The sequence below is a fragment of the Typopeltis vanoorti genome, chromosome 12, assembly GCF_054136105.1.
Source record: "Typopeltis vanoorti isolate ZY-2024b chromosome 12, IOZ_Tvanoo_1.0, whole genome shotgun sequence".
NCBI lineage: Eukaryota > Metazoa > Arthropoda > Arachnida > Uropygi > Thelyphonidae > Typopeltis > Typopeltis vanoorti.
The window spans coordinates 52,823,116-52,846,083 of NC_143560.1; the positions used below are offsets into that span (position 1 = coordinate 52,823,116).

General features: G+C 34.7%; 1 protein-coding gene across 4 annotated transcripts in view; it reads right to left on the bottom strand.

The window, feature by feature from the left end:
* The window catches only part of faf (ubiquitin carboxyl-terminal hydrolase-like faf), a 1,099,079-nt gene that overhangs the window by 715,959 nt on the left and 360,152 nt on the right, over positions 1-22,968 (bottom strand). For all 4 annotated transcript variants that reach the window (XM_090401226.1, XM_090401227.1, XM_090401224.1 and 1 more), the window contains one exon: positions 14,345-14,473. In XM_090401226.1, the coding sequence (XP_090257352.1) occupies positions 14,345-14,473 (129 nt within the window). The remainder of the gene's footprint in view (positions 1-14,344; positions 14,474-22,968) is intronic.

Here is a 22,968-nt window from a genome sequence, read left to right on the forward strand (position 1 = left end):
GCTTCTTCCAACAGACCTTTCATATCTTCTCTCATACTATGTTTGTCACCACTTAAATTATTAGTACCTACCAACACTACCATTTCATTTATATTTCTTCTTTGGTTTTCAATTACGTTTGTCATATTTTTAATTTTCGCTCCCGGGAAACTAGAAGTGGTGACTCCCTCGGCAAGTGCCAATTTTAAAATTGAGTCACCATACCATATTACCTCATTTACCTTGTTGTTATTAATATTTTGATTTCCGTGTTCAGTATTTTCCTGCCCGTTCTTGTTCTCATCCTTTTTCTTATCCTGTCGAAGTTTAGACAAACTTTTTCCATCTTTTCCAATTCCCCGGTCTGATTTCCTAATAATTTCTTTTAACCGAGCTATTTCTAATGTCAACATATCCTCAGATAAATTATCATCATCACTGCAGGTGCTTTTGTTCAGGACAAACGCTCTCCTCAGTAGCAACAACTTTATCTTTAGTCACTGCCTTGTTACAAGTTTTTGGCACCATATTTATTAGTAAAAACTAATAATATTTCTGAAATTATTTTATTTTATATTTTATTACAATAATATACTAAAAATACACAATTAAATCTAATGGAATGGAACTATGTAATGAAATGTAAGATAAGTAGTATTAGATGAATCAATTAAACATGCATTTGGGGGAGATATTTTGAGAATTTCATTCTTTAACATAATGTTTCACTTATTGCCCTCCTGTATAAGTACAAAAACAGCAATGTTTTGTAAATCCTCATTGTATACCCATCAGTAATGCAGTTACTTTAAACTCTCACAAATACTCCAAGTATCTTATCACTTTGATCAACAGGGAGATAAGTTAAAGTATCCTCCTCACTCATTACATGTGTAAAAAGAAAGAAAGGCTTCTTGTTATTAATATTATGTAACAAAGCTGGTTTTTAAGTTTTGTACAAATCATTGGCATCCCAAAATATCAATTAGTTTCCATAAATCCATTCAGTCCAAACATATCTTATAATAATATCCAAATATTATTACAAGATATGTAATAATATTTTCATCTTGTCCATGTTTCACATCCAATGTAACGAAAGTGTGCAAGCCTTACTGTGCAAGTGATATATTTCTACCTGTAACCAAACCATACAAAAACCACTCTGATCCTTTTTCAGCCATCAACCGTTAAACATGACAAAAAGACATTTAAAATACATGTGAGCACAAATTAGAACTCAGACATGTTTTGTGTTATACCATTCCTTGAAGTAAGACAAGTTCAGATTACGGTTAACCAAATGCTTTCATTCATCCACTCATTTTTGAATTTTTGCCTCATGACTTCAGTTACAGCCACAAAGATCAATTAAGTTACAATAATTTAAACGTTTATTATTATTATTGACTAATTTGTGGTGGAAATTAGCTTGCCTGGTTGGCTGAGTGGTTAGCATATCTGCTCTCCAGCTAAAATGTTGTGGATTTGAATCCAAGCGTGAGCATGGATGCTTATGATTGTCTGGTGTTGGTATAGTTGCAGTTCATTGTGGTTCGTGGATTGAGTTGTGGAGACAGAGTAGTAGAGTAGGTGCCCTTCCTTGATGAGTCTTTGGACTCCTTGGAGGTGTCTCGTAATAATAATAATAATATTTCTGCACTGCAGATTTGGATTACACATTTAAAAATACACTAGAATCACCAAAATTGATTTCAGTAACACAAACAGAAAAATTCACTTCTTGATCATTGTTTTTATTTTCTTATTAATCATTTTCCCCTGTTTCAATGACTATATAATGTTTTCAGAAAAGAATTAACACTATTACACCAATGGGAAACCTTGGTTGGCCAAGTGAGTAGTATACTGTATATTTCTTGAATATTTTGAAATAAATGCATGACAAATTTTCAGAATATATGAGCAAAAACTATATTTGCTTACCTGTACAGTACTAGCAGCTGTCAACTTCAAAGTCATTCCCTTGAGTAACTATGCATTTAGTTAGACGATGCTGTCATTGTTCAAAGCATTTCTGGAACTCATCTTCTGGAATTCTTGTAAAAATGTATATCCTTTCAAGGATTTCTTCAGTTTTTGGAAAAGGCAAAAGCTGCAAGGGGCTAAGTTCAGTGAATATGGAGGATGGTCCAATTGTGTAAATGATTTCTTAGCAAGAAACCCACATATTGTACCTTTTGTACCTTTGCTCAAAATTCATAGAGCCATCTTTGCATAAAATTTTCTGATTCCCAAATCATCTGTCAAACTTTAGCTCACTGTTTCCTCTGTATAAATTTGCCTGCCTTTAACCCACATTTAATCATCTGTTGAACCAAACTAAGCGACACACTTTTTCCACATTTTCACATGTAAAAACAATTTGTGGTCACACAGTTCTATCTTCATCTCTCATTCTGCATGTCCTACTCAACATCACTAAAATTCAAGATAGGTAATATTAACATAAGAAGAAGCCTCAACTGTAAATAAATGGAGTAAGCTGAGGAATTGGATAAGTACAAGATACATAATAGAGTGGCTGAAACAAAAAAAGACAAAACTGGTCATCTTTCGGAGCAATAAATAAATGGGTCAATCTGGAGTGATCACTATGGTAGAAGAGAGAATAATTAAGGTCCATATCCTGAGGTGGGTATATAGCACACCTCAATCTCCAATACATGACAGCAGGGTTTTGTTAAAGGAGGTCTTGCATTATAAAATGAGAACAAGTAATAGAAGAGTAACTACACAGTTGGATAAGTGGAAATAAATGGTTATCCCATAACAGTTTTGTATCTTTCCAAAGCATCTGATAAGATTCACACTGGACATTCACCCAATGTGAATCAACCTTTGGATATTTGCCTTATGTCACAAATAGGTTTGTAATATAGATAGCGGAATGCTTGACAGGTATCAGAGGATAACACATGCAGCTGGTGTGTCTAAGAGAAGTGGGGTGACCAATGAAGCACAACATGGTTCTATACTTGGGTTATTGTTGCTTAGTACACAAACACATCCTACATATATTAATGATATAAGCTGTATGACTGAGAAGAAACCTCCACATAGTCTTTAAAGGAATACGGAGAACTGACCAGGGTCTTCTGACCTACTGTCCAATTCTCACCTTCTCGCAGTGCACCCTGTTAGGTATCTACCTGGATATTGAATAAACAAAGATGGGCTGGCATTTTGGGATTTAGCCAACCAAATTGTATTCTTAATGGCTTAAACCACAATTTAAAATGATGGTACTACATGACGAATTTCATGTTGGGCAGGGCCATCACCCAGTTAAACAAGACCCCCCATTGTTTTCACCAGGGAACCAGGACGAACAGTGAAATTCAGATACTGGTTCAAGTCCTGAAACACATCCCAACCCAACATCATTGATATTACCTATCTAAAATTCAAGATAGGTAATATCAACATAAGAAGAAGCCTGAACTGTAAATAAATGGAGCTAGCTGAGGAATTGGATAAATACCAGATCGACATAATAGGAGTGACTGAATCAAAAAAATAAAAAGACAAAAACTGGTGATCTTTCTGAGCAATAAATACAAATGCTATATTCAGGAAATAACAATCAGGGAAAAGAAGGAGTAGCTATAGCATTCAACACTACATATGAGGTATTGTAGTCTACAGTTCACAGAGGCTAATCTTGAATGGCATTATCAAGTAGAGCTATGGGCAATTTGTGCCTATGCTCCCACAGAAGGTTCTAGTAATGTAGAAGTGGATGAATCTTTTGAAGCATTATAGAAAGCAACTGAACATGAAAAAGGAAAAGTTGGTCCTTGTTGGGGATTTAAAAAGCACAGTAGGAAATGATTGTCACACATACCAAAATATTTTGGGTAAATTTAGAGAAAAGAGCAAAGCTAATAATAATGGCAAATACCTGTTGGATTTCTGCTCAGAGAATGGACTTGTTATTACTAACATCATGTTAAAACATAAAAATGTGCACAAATTCACATGAAGAGAAGAGCCAAGGAATAAAAAAAAAGTCTCATTAATTATGTTATTGTTGCTTGTAATGTTTTTTCACTGGTCCAGGACACTAGAGTGTACAGAGGATTTGAAATTGGAAGTGGTCACCATTTAGTCTTAGCAGTTTAAAACTGAATGTCATATTGAAAAGAATAACATGTAAGAGAGTTTTAAAGCAAATAAAAGTTGACCAGCTCTCAGATGTGAACTGTAGACTACAATACACAAACATTATTCAAGAAAAAATGAAATGGTTTGAGAACAGGAACCAAACGTTGGAGATTCAGTGGCAAGCCCTGAAAAAAACATTCGTTGATTGATTCAGACGGAATGTGGTGAGGTTGTCTGCAAGGACAGAAAAATCAGAACTCCATGGTGGACAAAGGAAGTTAAAGAGGCAGTGAAGGAAAAGAAGAAAGCATATCAAAAGTTCTTGGCAAATAAGTCAGCTTGTACTCTTAGAGAATACAGCGACAAATGTAAGAAAGCTAAACACTGTGTAAAACTAGCTAAACAAAAGTCATGGGAAGAATTTGGTAAGAACATAGAAAATAAATATCAAGAAGGTGGGAAGATATTCTGGAGGTTGTTGAAGCTCAGAAATGGAGGAAAGAGTGCTGTAAAAGGAATTAGAGATGATAAAGGTGACATTAAAACAGGAGAAAAAGATATCCTTGAAGTATGGAGTAATTACTTTAAAAAATTGCTAAATGAAACAACCAGTAACAGCACAGTGTAAAAAAACACTGATCTTGCATGCAACCAGGAATACACGTTCATACTTGAAGTAGAAAAAGCTATCAAAAGCCTGAAATGTGAAAAGGCAGTGGGGATAATATTCGACCATAAATGCTCAAGTTTTGAGGTATAAAAGTCTTACAGTGGCTGTACTGCTTGTATAACTCTTACCAGGAATACTCAGTAGGGAAATACCTCTGTAATTCTCACGTTCAGTTTTATTTCTCTTTTTATATATGGGTACTATGAGAGCTCTACTCCAATCATCTGTAATTTGTCTCTCTGTTCAGGCCTTCTGAATTATGCAAATGGTTGAGAAGGATTGTGGAAGGGAAGCTTAATGAACAGCAAGCTGGATTTCAGCCAAACAGAGGCCATCAGGATCAGATTTTCACATTACGACAAATAGTTGAGTAATCATTGGAATATAACAAAGATCTGTATTTAAGTTTTGTAGAACTGAAAAAGACATATACCAAGGTGCCACAAGAGGAAAGCTATTCAAAACGCTACAGTTGTATAGTGTCAATGGAGCATTATATCAAGCAATACTTAGTCTTTATTTGAGTTGAAAGTCAGCAGTTAGAAATGAAGGAAGTACAAGGAGATGATTTGATGTTAAATCTGGTGTTAAGGAAGAAGGAAAGTGGTAATAAACTTGATATCAAAACTGGAGATGTTAATCACAGCTCTTTACTTTATGCAGATAATGTTATACTTTTAAATAAATCCAGTAAAAGTCTGCAAGATTCCCTGACTAAATTGAATAACTGTTGTAATAGATTTGGTATAAAGGTCAGCAATTAACAAGTCAAAGACAATGAAAATAGGCAGAAGCATTTGAAATTATTGACTGCATTTTGAATGGAGAAGATATAGAACAAGTAAAAGATTTCAGCTACTCAGGCACGATTTTTAGTGAAGATGATAAATTAAATATGGAAATAGACAATAGAATCAATAAAGCTGGTATAGTAGGAAGTCAAATGAATAAATTTATATGGAATCAGAGAAAAATTAGTCAAAAAACAAAATTAGTTGTATACAAGACAGTGTTCAAACCAATTTTAGTTTATGGATCTGTGAGAAAGATTAGGGGCATGAACAGATGACATTAATAGCAATATAATATTATAAATGAGGATATCAGGAAAGAACTTGACATTGAAAGCATCCAGCAATATGCCAACAGAGCTAATGGTCACTTAAACAGAATGGGAGAGGAATGATTAGCAAAACTTTGCCAGATTGGCAGGAAAAAGATCCAGGATAAGACCAAGATATAGATGGAGTGATACAGTAAAAAGTACCTTAGAAGAGAGAAATATAACATCTGATAAGGTAACAGATAACAGACTGAATTGGAGAAAAATTGAGAATAGAAGTTAGTAATGATATAATTTTTTCCTGTATTACTATCATATCCTTTACACACCTGGAAGGTACATGTCAAGAATTTGGTATATAACATCTGATAAGGGGGTGCTTAAGGGTCAAAGCTGTATAACTGAGAGAGGAGACTTCCACATAGCCTTTAAAGGAATGCGGAGAACCGACCAAGGCTTCTGACCTAATGTCCAATCCTCACCTTCTCATGGTGCACCATGTTGGGTATCTACTTTGATACTGAACGAACGAAGATGGGCTGGCAATTTGGGATTTAGCCGGCCAAATTGTATTCTTATTGGTTAAACCAAAATAAAAAATGATGGTACAACATTAAACAAGGCCCCTGTTATTTTCACCAGGTAACCAGGGCGAGCAGCGAAAAGTCAGCTACTGGAACAAATCTGAAAACAAATCCCAACTCAACGTCACCAGAGTTAAAGATCGGTACTATCAACGTAAGAAGCCTGAATGGCAAAGAAATGGAGATAGCTGTGGAATTAGATAAGTACCAGATCGACATAATAGGAGTGACTGAAACAAAAAAGACCAAAACTGGTGAGATCTTTCTGAGCAATAAATACAAAATGTTATATTCAGGCAATGACAATCAAGGAAAAGAAGGAGTAGCCATAGTATTCAACACAAAATACGAGGCTAATCTTCTTGAATGGCAGTCAGTCTCAAGTAGAGTAATGTGGGCAAATATGAGAATGGGGAACTGGACAATGAGACTTATTTGTGCCTATGGTCCCACAGAAGGTTCTACTAAGGTAGAAGTGGACGAATTTTTTGACGCTCTAGAAAAAGCAACTGACACAATGAAAAAGGAAAAGTTGGTCCTTGTTGGGGATCTAAATAGCAGAGTACGAAATGATTGTGAGACATACAAAAATATTTTGGGAAAATTTGGAGAAAAGAGCAAAGCTAATAATAATGGCAAATATCTGTTGGATTTCTGCTCAGGACATGGACTGGTTATTACTAACACCATGTTCCAACATAAAAATGTGCACAAATTCACATGGAGAGAAGAGGCTAGGAATAAGAAAGTCTCATTGACTATGTTATTGTTGATAGTGATGTTATCTCCCTGGTGAAGGACACCATAGTGTTCAGAGGATTTGAAATTGGAAGTGATCACTATTTAGTCTTGAGCAGGATAAAATTGAATTTCATATTGAAAAGAATAACATGTAAGAGAGTTTTAAAGTGAATAAAAGTTGAGCAGCTCTCAGATGTGAACTGTAGACTAAAATACACAAAGATTATTGAAGGAAAAATGAAAGAGTTTGAGAACAGGAATCAAACCTTGGAAATTCAGTGGCAAACTCTGAAGAAAACATTGATTGATTCTGCCAGAGAGGCATGTGGTGAGGTTGTGTGCAAGGATAAAAAAAATCAGAACTCCCTGGTGGACACAGGCAGTTAAAGAGGCAGTGAAGGAAAAGAAGAAAGCATATCAAAAGTTCCTGGCAAATAAGTCAGCATTTACTCTTACAGAATACAGAGACAAATGTAAGAAAGCTAAACAATGTGTATAACTAGCTAAACAAAAGTCATGGGAGGACTTTGGCAAGAATATAGAAAATAAATATCAAGAAGGTGGCAAAATATTCTGGAGGTTGTTGAAGAAACGTAGGAATGGAGGAAAGAGTGCTGTAAAAGGAGTTAGAGATGATAAAGGTGACATGAAAACAGGAGAAAAAGATATCCTTGAAGTATGGAGTAATTACTTTGAAAAACTGCAAAATAAAACAAGCAGTGATGACAGCCCAGTGATAAAAAACACTGACCAGGCATGCAGTCAAGAAGACATATCCATACTTGAAGTAGAAAAAGCCATCAAAGGCTTGAAATGTGGAAAGGCAGCAGGAGTAGATGATATTCGACCAGAAATGCTGAAGTATGGTGGTATAAAAGTCTTACAGTGGCAGCACTGCATAGTTCAGAAAGTCAGGAGGGACGAATTCCCAATGATTGGAGTACAGCTCTCATAGTACCCATATATAAAAAGGGAAATAAAACTGAAAGTGAGAATTACAGAGGTATTTCCCTACTGAGTGTTCTTGGCAAGATCTATGCAAGTATACTTGAGAAACGGTTGAGAAGAATTGTGGAAGAAAAGCTTGGTGAAGAAGAAGCTGGATTCAGGCCAAAGAGGCTTTCAGGATGAGATCTTCATTTATGACAAATAGTCGAGAAGGCATGAGAATATAACAAAGATCTGTATTTAAGTTTTGTCGATTTGGAAAAGGCATATGACAAGTTGCCAAGAGAGAAGCTATTCAATACGCTGCAGTTATATGGTGTCAATGGCGCATTATATCAAGCAATACTTAGTCTTTATTTGAGTTGTAAGTCAGTAGTTAGAATTGAAGGAAGTACAGAAAGATGGTTTAATGTTAAATCTGGTGTGAGACAAGGATGTACATTATCCCCTCTGTTATTCATTATCTATATGGATCACATTATGAAGGAAAGTGGTATTAAACCTGATATCAAAATTTATGGATGTTAATGTCAGCTCTTTGCTTTATGCGGATGATGTTATACTTCTAAATAAATCCGCTACAAGTCTGCAAGATTCTCGGACTAAATTGAATAGCTGTTGTAATATGAAGGTCAGTAATAAAAAGACAAAGACAATGAAAATAGGCAGAATTGTTGATAATGTCAACTGTGTTGTGAATGGAGAACCTGTGGAACAAGTAAAACATTTCAGCTACTTAGGCACAATTTTTACTGAAGATGGTAAATTAAATATAGAAATAGACAACAGAATCAGCAAAGCTGGTATGGTGGGAAGTCAATTGAATAAATTCATATGGAATAAGAGAGAAATTAGTCGGAACACTAAATTAGCTGTATACATGACAGTGTTCAAACCAGTTTTAACTTATGGATCTGAGAGCTGGGTCAGAAGTAAAACACTTGACCAAAGACTAGAGACCGCAGATATGAGAGTCCTGAGAAAGATTAGAGGCATGAACAGATGGCATCAATGGCAATATCATATTAAAAATGAGGATATTAGGAAAGAACTTGACATTGTCAGCATCCAGGAATGCATTAGCAGAGCTAATCTCAGGTGGTATGGTCACTTAAATAGAATGGGAGAGGAAAGATTAGCAAAACAAGTGTTCTCTGCCAGGTTGGCAGGAAAACGACCCAGAGGAAGACCAAGATATAGGTGGATGGATACGGTACAAAGTGCCTTAGACGATAGAAATATAAGATCTGATAATGTTGGAGTCTTGACAAGTAACAGACTGATTTGGAGGAAAATTGTAGATAGGAAGTTAGTAATGATGTAATTTTTTCATGTAGTACTATCATATCCTGTACACCTCTTGAGGGTACATGGCAGGAATTTGATGATGATGACATCTGATAAGATTGGAGTCTTGACAGATAACAGATTGATTTGGAGGAAAATTGTGAATAGAAGTTAGTAATGATATAATTTTTTCCTGTATTACTATCGTATCCTTTACACACCTGGAAGTACATGTCAAGAATTTGGTGATGATATTTGAAGACAGGAAGGACGATACAGGACATTTCTGATAGAATCTCTGCAAGCTGATATCAACGAATTGGTTGTATGGGTAAATGACAATATGATTTCAATGTTACTTAGTGCAAGATTGTTCGTTTTTGATTGAAAACATTGCAAACAAAGTACTATATTAATGGCAATTTGCTACAAGTATTCAAGGAAGGCAGATGAAGTCATCAATCAGATAACTGCAAATGCTAAAAGAAAAAAACAGTAACCTGTACAAATGAAGTTATTTTTCCACCATATAAGGTTTGATAAGACAAAATCTTGATTACCATCTCAGTTATGGACATCTGTGTTCTGAGAATATAATTAAAATGATGCAGCAAAATATAGACAAAATGATCTGTCCTTGTCAGCATAGTGTATATTTGAGGATAGACTGACGGATATACAGGGTGTTCGGGATAAATTTGACAGTTTCGTAAGGAAAAAGAAAATCTTCTTTGTATCTATTAAATTTAATGAATTGACAAAAAAACATTACAGGCAGAGTTAATTACAATACTATCAACAAGATTTACTCAAAATAACCACCATTAGCATCGATCACAGCTTCAATTCTGCTTCGGAACCTCGAACAAGCTGATGCTACAGTCTCCCTGGGAAGGGCCGCAAAAACTGTTTTAATTTTATCCATTAACTGGGCTTTTGTATTACTGGAAGTGTGATTGGTGTCTTTTTCAACTGCGCCCCATACAAAATAATCCATGGGGTTAAGGTCTGGGGAGTTTGGAGGCCTAACATTTGGACTGGTGAAGTCGTAGAAATTTTCAGACAACCATTTTTGACTTTTCCCAGAGGTGTGGCAAGGGGCCGAATCCTGCTGCCATACATACGGCCTACCATTGGCTACCCTTGTTATCCAGGGCTTGACTACAGTTAGCAACTCCACGAACAAAGCCCGAATTCCAATGCCAGGGTTCTTCAACACCTGTTCCTGCAGATTTGCGAGGAATTCTGCTGTACGAACGCAATCAGATCGTCTGCTAGGGATCTTTCTTCTTGCTACATCCTCGTAGTCACCATTGCAAGTCTCTAGTTCATGCCTGATTGTTTTTACTGTATTCAGGGAGCATTGGGCAGCAGTCGTAATATCCTTATTTTGATGGCAGGCACGAATCATCATGATACAAGTTATTCTCTTCCATGATTCAGGTGGGTTCCAGCTATCCATCCTTTCTGACATCTTGTATATGAATGAAGAAGGGTCCAAACTTTTAAATGAAGAGAAGTGTGTGTTAATACATGTAACTTACGGAAAAATATAATTAATTATAAATATGTCAAATTTATCCCGAACACCCTGTATGATCTTCAAAGTTTGAGTAACAGATGAAGAGAGGAGATATGATAGAAACATGGGGACCTTAGTATTTTATTTTTATGTAACTCCCACCCACAAAAGATTATAAACCTATAGAACTTAAGTACTGTAGGTGATACAAAAATCCAAAATAAGGATTTTTTTTTTTTTTTTTAAAATTAAATTTTATATATTTTGTATTTTGGGAATATGATACACAGACAAATTAGTAGGACAACCTTACAGTATAGGCAGAAGTAAGATTTACAGCTTATGAATGAGGAGGTACAGCTTGTAGTCATTCCAGCAATGAATACATTTTGTAATAAGTAAACATATGAGGTCCAGTTGTTTCCATGCATGTCGTGAGTGTTGGAATGGGTTAACATTAGATGTTGTGAGTGCATCTTTATTAAACATGTTCAAGGATAGATATGACTGGTATTTAAGTAAGAATTCTAAATAAGCCTTCTTTCTATGAGTTCTTGGACTGCTCAGAGGTGCATTAACACGTTCGATGCTCAGTCATAGTTTGTTCCAGCACTTTCGCGTCTTCAATGTCACTACAAGTAATCTCGTAGCCGGCTTATCAGATAGAATTTTGTTTCATACGCCAACTACGAGTAAACTCGTATCACTCCCATCTTCCAGGTCACTACGAGTAATCTCATAGCCAGCTTATCAGATAGAATTTTGTTTCATACGCCAACTACAAGTAATCTCGTATCACTTCCATCTATATATTACATGTTCTGATGCCAGTGTTTATTGCATCTAGTTCAGTTTTAGTTTCTAGTCTCTAAGAACCTTCAATTTCGCCATGGCCAGTAAAAGAAAACTTACTGATATAGAAGTAGAAGCTTATGCTAATATGAGCGATGATGAATTTCATGAAATATTTGGTTCCGATTCAGAAGGTGATCCTACAGACGACTCTAGCGGTGACTCCGATGAAGAAGAAACTTTTGAAGATGAAGTTAGCAACCAGCCAAATACATCAACATCAACTTATTGGGAAAATTCAGAAGAAGAGCCCCCACAATTTGACGTTGTTGAAACTGCAGGTTTTAAAATTGACACTGGAAATTTCAGTATCAAAAGGTTAGTTGAACTTTTCTGAAGATTTTCTCACAATTTTAGTAGAACAAACCAATTTATATGCTTTACAAAATATTGAGGAAAGCCGAGCGAAGTTCAAAAAAAGTCGAAGAATTCCTAACTGGAAAGCAACAGACATACCTGAAATGAAATTATTTCTTGGACTTTTACTTCATATGGGTCATTGTAATTTACCGTCTATTGAGCATTATTGGAGTACAAATCAACTTTACAATTTGCCATTTTGGCGCTCTAACATGAGCCGAAATCGATTTCAAATTTTATTGCATCATTTGCATTTCGCAGATAATTCTCAAGCAGCTAATGATAAATTGCACAAATTAAGATCAGTCCTAGATCATTTTAATAGTGTAATGCGAAATTGCTACACACTAGACAGAAACTTATGTATTGATGAGTCAATGGTGTTGTGGCGCGATAGACTGGCATTTCGGCAATACATAAAAAACAAAAAACATAAATATGGTGTGAAATTCTATGAACTGTGCGAATCAAATGGATTGGTGATAAAAATAAAAATTTATACAAGAAAATCTGAATCCTCTTTAGCGAAAATGGGTCATGCATATGATGTTGTATTCCACTTGATGGAAGAATATTTAGACAGGGGTTATGTATTGCATATGGACAATTTTTATAATTCTGTAGCTCTAACAGAATCGCTTACCAACAGAAAAACGTATGTGTGTTGAATGCTGAGAAATAATAGGAAAAACAATCCACCAGATGTTATTCAGAAGAAACTAAAGAAAGAGGAATTTGTCTGGCAAAGACGAAGTCCTGTTGTAGTCAGCAAATGGAAGGATAAGAGGGAAGTCCTTTCCATTTCAAATATGCACAAATTTGAAATGGTTGAAGCGCAAAATGGGAATGGTAAATTTCAGTTAAAATCAAATATCGTTAAGGATTATAATTTGGGTATGTCAGGCACCGATCTTTTTGATCAAATGCTTTCATACTATTCCACCTTACGAAAGACAATTAGATGGCCAAAGAAATTGGCAATACACATTTCTGAGGTATACATTCAAAATGCGCATAAATTTTATAACATAATTACTGGAAATGCAATGTCTGCATTAAAATTTAGAGATCAATTTATCTCAATTTTTGTTGGAATGGATGAACTTACAGCATCAGAAAATATCAAGAGGAATCGGGATTTTCATTATTTGGAAATTTTACCACCAACAGAAAAAAAGAATCAACCGACAAAGCCATGCCGTGTCTGTACAAGAAACAAACGTAGACGCAAAACACGTTATTAATTTCCTGTTTGCCAGGAAAAACCACCATTGTGTGTGGAAAATTGTTTTAAAATGTACCATTCTTAATTTGAATAAATTGTTTTTTTTTTATTTTGCTGAGTGCTTTTTTATTTCATTGATTGGTTTTTATTTTTATTGATTTTACTAGTTTTAAATTGATTTACAAATTACGTGTTATACTACGGATTACCTCACACTTGACATAGGAGGTTGGTAATCGACATACGAGTATACTCGTAGTTGGCTTGTGAAGCTCATATACGAACTACGAGTATACTCGAAGTTTGGAATCTGAGGAACATACACGATATACTATATTTTAGTTGAAATTATTTCCCTTCTACCAAGCCCCCAGACATGCTCTCTGCTTTATTCAGAATCCAAGGGTCCAAATTAAAGTAATTATACAAAGGGACAACTCATGTTTGGCATAGGAGGTCGGTAAATCGACATACGAGTATACTCGTAGTTGGCTTGTGAAGCTCATATATGAACTACGAGTATACTCATAATTTGGCATCTGAGGCACATACACAATATACTATATTTTAGTTGAAATTATTTCCCTTCTACCAAGCCCCCAGACATGCTCTCCACTTTAGTCAGAATCCAAGGGTCCAAATTAAAGTAATTATACAAAGGGATAACTCATGTTTGGCATAGGAGGTCGGTAAATCGACATACGAGTATACTTGTAGTTGGCTTGTGAAGCTCATATACGAACTATGAGTATACTTGTAGTTGGCAGTGAACGTGTTAATAAACATTGAAAGAAGTCAAATTGTTTATTTTCACATGAATTTAAATGAAACTTAAGTTACAATAACTCTGACTTAAAGAAGTTTTCTTCAAATTATGGTTTACAAGACTAATTTGTAATCTGGTACGTAAGTGAATACCACATTTGGAGAAATGGATTTAAAAATCAATCCAAATTTTAAAAATTTATATATTATAATTACTTACATCCTAAGTATTTCACGCCTTATTGAACCTAGCGTATCATTTGTGTGAGTCCAGACTTCAATGTCTTCAACTTGTCGGCCTTGATTAGGAAAACGTACATTTAGAACTAAATGCTTCCCCCTGCATGACCTAAATTTTTTAAAAAATTATATATATATATATATATATATATATATCAAGAAAATTATATAAAACACCATTCAAAAGTAAAATATAATTATCTAAATTATTCAAAGGCATGAACTGAATAAAGATGGATGTTTACCTAAAAAGTTCTAAAGTACCATGGTAATCTGAAAGACGTGAGAATTATTTATGTTCAAAAATTTTTGGTAGTATAATATTGCATTACAAGATTTAAATTTGTATGAACACAACTGATTTAAAAATCTGCCATACTTATATTATCATCACATATTTTCACTTGTCAAAAAAGGATGATAAAACAAATGCCAGTAGAATTCTGTATGAAAATGAAATGCGGAATGCATTAATCAGATGAAAGTCTCAACAAAATTTAAAACATCACAGAATTGGGTTAATATAAAATGAATGCAGAACTGTTTTAATTGAAATACAAAGTAAACTGATGTATAGCAGGTGTATGCTTATGGCAATATCAATTACAATGAATTTTCTATTGGAATGCATTAAAAAAAAAGCACTCAAGTTTACACGACTAATTTTCTGAGGTATGAATTGTTTTTATTATTATAGAACCAAGTGACATTTGAGAGCTTTACTCCCAAATACAAACATTGCTATTACTGCCTAATAGCAATGGCTATACTTGTGAGTAAAGTACTGAATCCAGAAGACTGATGGTATGCCATAAAATAAATAGAAATGGGCACTTATGTATTTTTTCAATCTCGCCAAATTTTGATCCACTTTTTGTAGATTTATCCATAAGATTTGTCTTTGTTTTACATTAGTCAGAAAGAAAGAATAATTCAACTTTTCAACTCATCTTATATCTTATAAAAATATCTGAATGAGAAATAGGAAAATGAAACTTATTTATGCCTACGATCCCACAAAAGGCTGTACTAAGGAACAAGTGAAAGGGTTTCTTGAGGCATTAGAGAAAGCAAATGACAAAAATAGGAAAGTTGCTCCTGGTTGGAGATCTAAAAGCAAAATACAAAAAATTACCAAACATAGAAAAAGATTTTTGGAAAAATTTGGACAAAAGGGCAGAGCTAATAATAATAATAATTAAGCATGTGCTGAATTTCTGTTCAGGATATCCAGCAACAGTAATGGCTAGAAACTTGGAAAGAAAAATCAGCACCAGACTTAAGTATATCCTTCTCAATCAAAATACAAAAGGGATTGAGCTTTCACGTCATCTATGTAAAAGCTTAAATAAGATATGCACAGGACATGGTATCTGCGCAGACAGCTTACACAAGTAGGGAAGATTACCTACACACCAATGTGACTGTGGGGCCATAAACCAAACCATCTGGCACATTGTGGAGGATTGGCATAAGAGCCTACTCTGGTGACCTGAGAGACGTTTTTGAGGCAGATCCTTCAGCTCTTGAATGGCTATCTGAACTAGACTTAAAATTTCAGTGACTTTTTTACCTGATATTTGTAACTCCCAAATATCAGGGAGTCATAAATATGTGGACTCAAATACACAAATAATATTCAAGAAAATATGAAAGAGTGCAAAAACAAAAACGAAACTTTTGAGATTCTGACGCTGTAGAAACATTGATTGATTCAGTCAGAGAGTCATGGGACAAGGTTGCCTGCAAGGATAGAAAAATCAGAACTCCATGGTGGACTCGGGAAGTTCAAGAAGCAGTCAAGGAAAAAAAAAAAAAAAGCATATCGAAAGTGCCTTGCAAGTAAGCCAACTTCTGCTCTTAGAGAATACAGAGAAAAATATAAGAAAACAAACAACTGTATAAAACTAGTTAAACAAAAGCCATGGGAAGAAAGGCTTTGGTAAGAACACAGAAAACGAAAAACAAGTTCAAAGTATGATTCATGCAAGCATACTTGAGAAAAAAGGCAAAGAAAAATTATGAAAGGAAAACCTGGAGAAGGACAAGCTAGGTTCAAGACAAATATGTGAGAAATCATTAAAACACAACAAAAGATATGTATTTAAGTTTTGTAGATCTGAAATCATAAATCACACAAAGAGAAAAGTTATTCCAAACACTACAATTGTGTGGAGTAAATGAGAGATTATACTAAAAAATACATAGTCCATTTTGAGTTGTAAATCAGCTGCAAGAAAGGAGTGCACATTATCCCCACTGTTAATCATCATCTATATGAATCACATTATGAAGGAAAGGAGTACACAAAAATTGGAGATATTAATCTCAGCTACTTACTTTATGCAGATGATGTGACACTTTTAACTCCAGTGTAAGTCTGCAGGGTTTCCTAACTAAACTGAATAACTGCCATAATAAATCTTCTATGAAAATCATGGTGAAAAAGACAAAAACTATGAAAATACAGAAACATTGAAAGCATCAATAATATATACTCAATGAAAAACAGAACCTAGAGAACAAGTAAAACATTTAAGCTATTTAAGCACAAGTTTTAGTGAAGATGGCAAATTAAATATGGAAATAAACAACAGAATTAGAAAAGTTGATAAAATAGGAAGTCTAATGAGTAAATGTATATGGAATAAGAGAGAAATTAGTTAAAACACTAAACTAGCAGTATACAGGACAGTGTTCAAACCAATTTTAATTTATGATCTAAGAGCTGTGTTAGAAGAAAAACACTTCACAAAGACTAGAGACCACAGATATGAGAGTTCTGAGAAAGATTAGGAAATGAACAGATGGTATATAATGGCAACATTATTTGAGGATATTAGGAAAGAATCTAACATTGTTAGTATTCAGTGTGCGTGAGCAAAGCTAAATAAATTCATGCAAAACGTTCACTTTTCTTTTCTACCCAATTTGCAATATTTCAAATTTCAATAAGCTGAAGTTACTTTGACACTCTTCCCACTAAAATAAACTGTTTGTTGATAAAATTTTGCTTTGTTCTCTACATTATTTAAAATCAAAATAAATAATAATTCATTCAAAATGAGTAGCAGTGTTTCCATGAAAGTTACAAGAACTAATACAAGTATGAGATAATTCTCCAATATCTCCATGGCGACAATAGGGTCTGCTAACATGAAGATTAGTTTCATTTTCTTCAAGCATTGAAATTTAAGTAGCCATAAATAATATAAAGACATAATTGGATGACTTATGTGAAATGATTTATTTCATATAAAATTTTTGCTGTTTTCAAGGGTGTATCAGTTTAACTGAAGTTTAAACAATGTGAACATGAAGATTATAAATGTGAGTAATGTCAGTACAGTCATAAAGATGTTGATACACACACACACACACACTTTTTTTTTAATTAGGCAAGTAGTATTAATGGGAACAATTTCCCATACAGGAGATAACTATATTACCCCATCTTATCTATTAATAATAGGGTGATGTGGCAAGATTTTTCACAGCTCACTATGTACAAATATTCCATTAGAAAACCACACTTATGTAGGAATAGAGTTTTTCCAATGAACACTGTTTAGAGGAGATAGCATTCCTTGTAAATTCAGATTATTCCAAACCATAGAATTTAATGCAGTTTTCATGTTCCTCAATGAAATGAACAGCTGCAGATCTGCTGGTTTGGGCAGAAGTACAATAAACAAAAGTTTTAGAATTTCAAAAACACCAAGCCAGGTCAATGAGAGGTCTATCTTTAGCAGAGCCTAGAAAAAAAGTAAATAATAGTACTATATTTTAAATAGCAGCTTTACAACTTTTACACATGTGAAAGTACATTAGAATTTATTAAATACTCCTATATATTTTTCTTAACATATCATGAGCATCATTCAGGGAGAAGCAGAAGAATTGGCTACAACATTTAAATTATAAACACAAGAACAGGTCATAAAGTATGTGCATAATTCTACAAGTCTCAGTCACAGCTGTACAAGCAGGAGGAAACACTATTAGAGTTCCATAGAAGTAGGTATAGTTATGTAATTAAAATTAAAAAAAGGTTAAACAATTAATAGCAATCACTTTGCAAAACTTAGTGATGTGCATACACTGTGTTTGATTAAGATTAGGATTGTGGTGTAGAGCACCACATGATTCAAGAAATAGACAACCAAATTTAAACCTATTGTAGTGTAACATCTTTGTTTGATTCCAGTGAACTCTGTCTAGTGTCGATGGCATGAGAAGCAAGGCCTAAAAACATTCTAATTCTAGAAATCTTATATAATCTTGATGAACACCACGCAAGGATAGAGGTGATAATTTATCCTTAATAGGTGATAAGAAAGAAAATAAGTTCTGGGTTAGTTTGAAGGTGATATACAGATTATATGTGCTGAAAGTCCTTGTTTGTTCAGAAGTCCCTTTAAGGTAGGGTATGCAGATCCTTTTAACACCAGATCATAATGGTTTATCCAAATTCACTCTGAGTATTTGGATCAATCATTAACATATGGGATAGTGATATAGTTGAAATCTTCCTGAGAAAACTACAAATGGAGTAACTAACTGTGAACTTGATGCATGAAAATTCAGATATTCCTAGATTTTTCAAAAGGACAGTGGTAAGAATGAATATGAATATACTGTCCAGTGTGGATTTTTCTTTGTATAACAGAACGACGAAGGACAAAGATCCAGAAAAGAAATACAAAAGGTTGTTTTCTATTTCTAGTATAAGCTCTATCCTAGGATGAATAGCACTAATTTTGGTAAGAAAGTCTTGAAGTTCACATACTAAACCTTGCCAAACCATAAAAATATCATTCCACATATCTGTACAAATACTGAAGGCTTGAGTTGGAGGTTTTGGAAAAAATATGAAATGAATGAAATAATCCTCGGAAAGGCTTAGATGTTGGTTATGCATTTTTTACTAAATAATTTAAGGAAATTACATCAACTAGGATATACATTAAAATAAATTTTAATATACTTCAATATTTTGGCAACGTTTCTTGAATGCCATTTTCACGAAACTTAAGAACAAGACACGTGCACGCAGGCACAACAAACAGTAAGTGAGGAAGAAGCAGGAAGCTATTATTTCTCCTAAAGTTCTGATGCTGACCCCTAGCGTGCAATGTTGGTATTCTTGGGCGATTGGGCTGAAGGTCTTCTGATGTAGGTTTCCCAAATTTGAGGCAGTCTCATGCAGCCAAATTTGTTGAGGTTTGGACTGTTTCTTAGGGCTGAAGCTGATTCCATGAAAGGCCTTTCATATTTGTATTTACTACGGTATATTAGCGTGGCTTTCTTCCACCGTATTCCATGGCAGGTATCCAGCGCATGGTCAGCAAGACCAGAGTGGCGTATTGGTGAAACCGGATGTAGTCCTTGTGTTCTGAAATTCTGATATTTGCTGTCCTGCCTGTTTGGCCAAAGTAGGACAGCTTACAGCTGCAAGGGACCTGGTATACACCACGTAGGTCTGGGGGGGGGTCTTTAGTGAGGCGGATAAGGGATGCCAATTTTTTTATATGGTCTGTAACAAGAAGTTAAGTCATGTTTTTTTAGGATTTTTGTAATTTTTTCTGAGGTGCCTCGGATATAGGGTATGGTGATGGATTTAGAGTAATCCTTGTTGTGTGTGTGTGGGGGGGGGGGGTAGCCATTGGCTGAGAAAGTGTTGAGAATGAGGTTTAGTTCTGTGGTTAGGGCATTGTCATTTGAGTAGATAAGTTTAGCCCTGTTGTATAGTGTCTTAATGACTCCATATTGTTGTGAGGAGGGGTGGTGGGATTGTTGGTGAATGTATCTGCCTGTATGGGTGGGTTTTCTATAGACTGAGAAAACCAAGTTTCCATCAGGCTGGCGGGTGATTAGTGTGTCTAAGAAAGGAAGGCAGTTGTTTTTTTCTTCTTCCAGGGTGAAATTGATTCTGGGGTGTTGGTTGTTTAAGTGTGTTAGGAAGGAGAGGAGTGCATCGAAGCCATGTGGCCAAATAGCGAACATATCATCAATATAGCGAAGCCAAATGGTTGGTTTTTGTGGAGCAGAGTTTAAAGCTTTCTCGTCAAAAGTCTCCACATAAAAGTTAGCCAAGGGTGGGGAGAGTGGAGAACCCATGGCTGTCCCCTCTATTTGTTTGTAAAATTTTCCTTGCCAAACAAAATAGCCCGAGTTCATTGTGAACTGAAATAGGGCTGTGATATCATGAGGAAATTTAGCTTGGATTAGCTCTAAAGATTCTTTGAGTGGGATTTGTGAATAAGGGGGGAGACATCAAAACTGACCATTATGTCAGTGTGTTTGAGTGTAAGGTTTTCTATGCTGGCTTTGAAGTGGGCTGAGTTTTTTATGTGTGAAGGTGTGTTGCTAGTATAGTAGTGTGAGAGAGCTTTGCCCAAATGTTTAGCTAGTTTGTATGTGGGGGAATCAATGCCATCCACTATGGGACGTAATGGCACATTTTCCTTATGTATTTTTGGAAGTACTTAAAATAAATACGGGGGAGGGGGGGGGTTAAATGGCTTTAATTTGTTAATGATTAAAGTTTATTTTTCGCTTGGTTGGACTATAATAAATTTAGTTTAATCCTTTATCCAAGTGTGGGCAAACAAAGTTTGCACCTGAAAGTATCTTCTGGACTGGGGTAAGGTGGTACAACACCAAGCAACTTGTTGCAAAGGTGGAGCAAGCCAACATCACTCCTATCTCAGTATCTCCCATAATGCAAAACACATCTCCTTGCAGATATGTATAATGTTATGCATTAAGGGAAGGGCCACTACCCAGACTAGTTTTGACCTTTATTGAGGTCTCTTCAGTGGGAGCCAGGCCCAAGTGGAGATACCAAGCAGAAGCATTAGCAAGGTCATCTTTACCTACAGGAGTTGTCAAACGGTGTGCCACCTTTTTATTAAATTACTCTGGATTTAGAGAATCATTAGCACAGATTAGAACATCACTTTACATTACACACAGTTGTAACATTGTAGTTGCTATGTTTACTAAGGTTATGTTGCCTGTTCCTTTATTCACGCTGAAATTGTAATACAATGTGCTCGATACCTCATCCAAAATTTCATTATTTCTTAATGTTTCATTCTTAATATGAAAGATGTAGTATAATTGACATGCCAAACATTTTATGTTATGCATTTGGGTCAGATTTATCCCATTTCGAAGAAATGCAATAAGTTTGGAACTATGTCAAAGTTCCAAAAAAAACATATTACACTATTCATTTATTGTTTATTTTACAAACTCGTATTTTAGACATAACATAATGTTTCCCACAGCAATTTTATACAAATAACTGCAGAGCTACAGTAGTAGAGTACCACAAAACTAGAAGTTGTGAAGAAACAATCATTTGAACGATAACATTTATCAAAGAACAGAAAAAAAATTTTTTTTTGGGGGGGGGGGGGTGAATTATATAACTTTGTACACTTTTTGTTACTGAACTTTTCATCATATCTAGACATAGGAGAGAAAGAACACACACTGTTTAATGAGTAGCTCTGGTTAAATATATATAAATGCTGGAGAAAATAGAAAAGGAATTAAGCAGAAATATTTGTATTAGTAAAATAAAGCTAGATTATTACTCTGGAAATAATTATTCTTCAAAAAAAACGGCATGATCCAAAATAAAATGGGTATAAATTTTTGAGAGAACACATATGGAATAACAAAATTTTACTGAGCACATCTTTATGAAAAGTTACCACTTTTCAAGAAGAAAAGATCCAAGAAGAAAACAATCACACATATAGGTCGACATGAACTGAAAAGAATAGGATGATCACATTCTGTTCTGGAAAGGATAAAAATTTGGAAGAAGCATCTAAGAAAGTTTTAAAACAGTCAAAATTGAATACATATCAAATATCACATATCTATATGCGAATATTATAGAGGAGGAAAAGAGGTATGTAATTTTCAAAGTGAAAGCCTTCAAAAAACTGAATACAGAAATGTGATGGAGGCAGGGAAAAATAAAAAATATTTTTCTTTATAAAAAAATTAGATCACATAAACAGTATTGGAAAGGACATGAATGATAAGTTATTGGAAAGTAAACTGGTATGCACATATATAAATCAGTGTGCACATTTATATATACTACTACCACTACAGGAAAAAAAAAAAAAAAAAACATGTATAAAAGCTTGTATTCAAGTAGTTAGTGGTAAAAATCTAACCTGGAACACTTAGTAGAAAAATTCTTCTGTAATTCTCACATTCAGCTTTATTTCTCTTTTTACAGATAGGAACTATGAGCGCACTACTCCAATCATTTGAAATTTGACCTTCTGACCAGGCCATTTGAATAATGCTGTGAAGCCAACGCAAAATTTTTCTACCTCCATATTTGAGCATTTCTGGTCTAATATCTATTCCAGATGCCTTTCCATGTTTGAACTTTTTGACACTTTTTTCCTACCTCAAGTATCGATATATATACACACACACACTCCTATTCTGTTACTACCTGTCTCGTTTAACAGTCTTTCAAAGTAATTACCCCAGACATCTAGGATATCCTTATATTCAGTTTTTCATGTCACCTTTATCAACTGTAACAGTATTCTTGCCTCCATT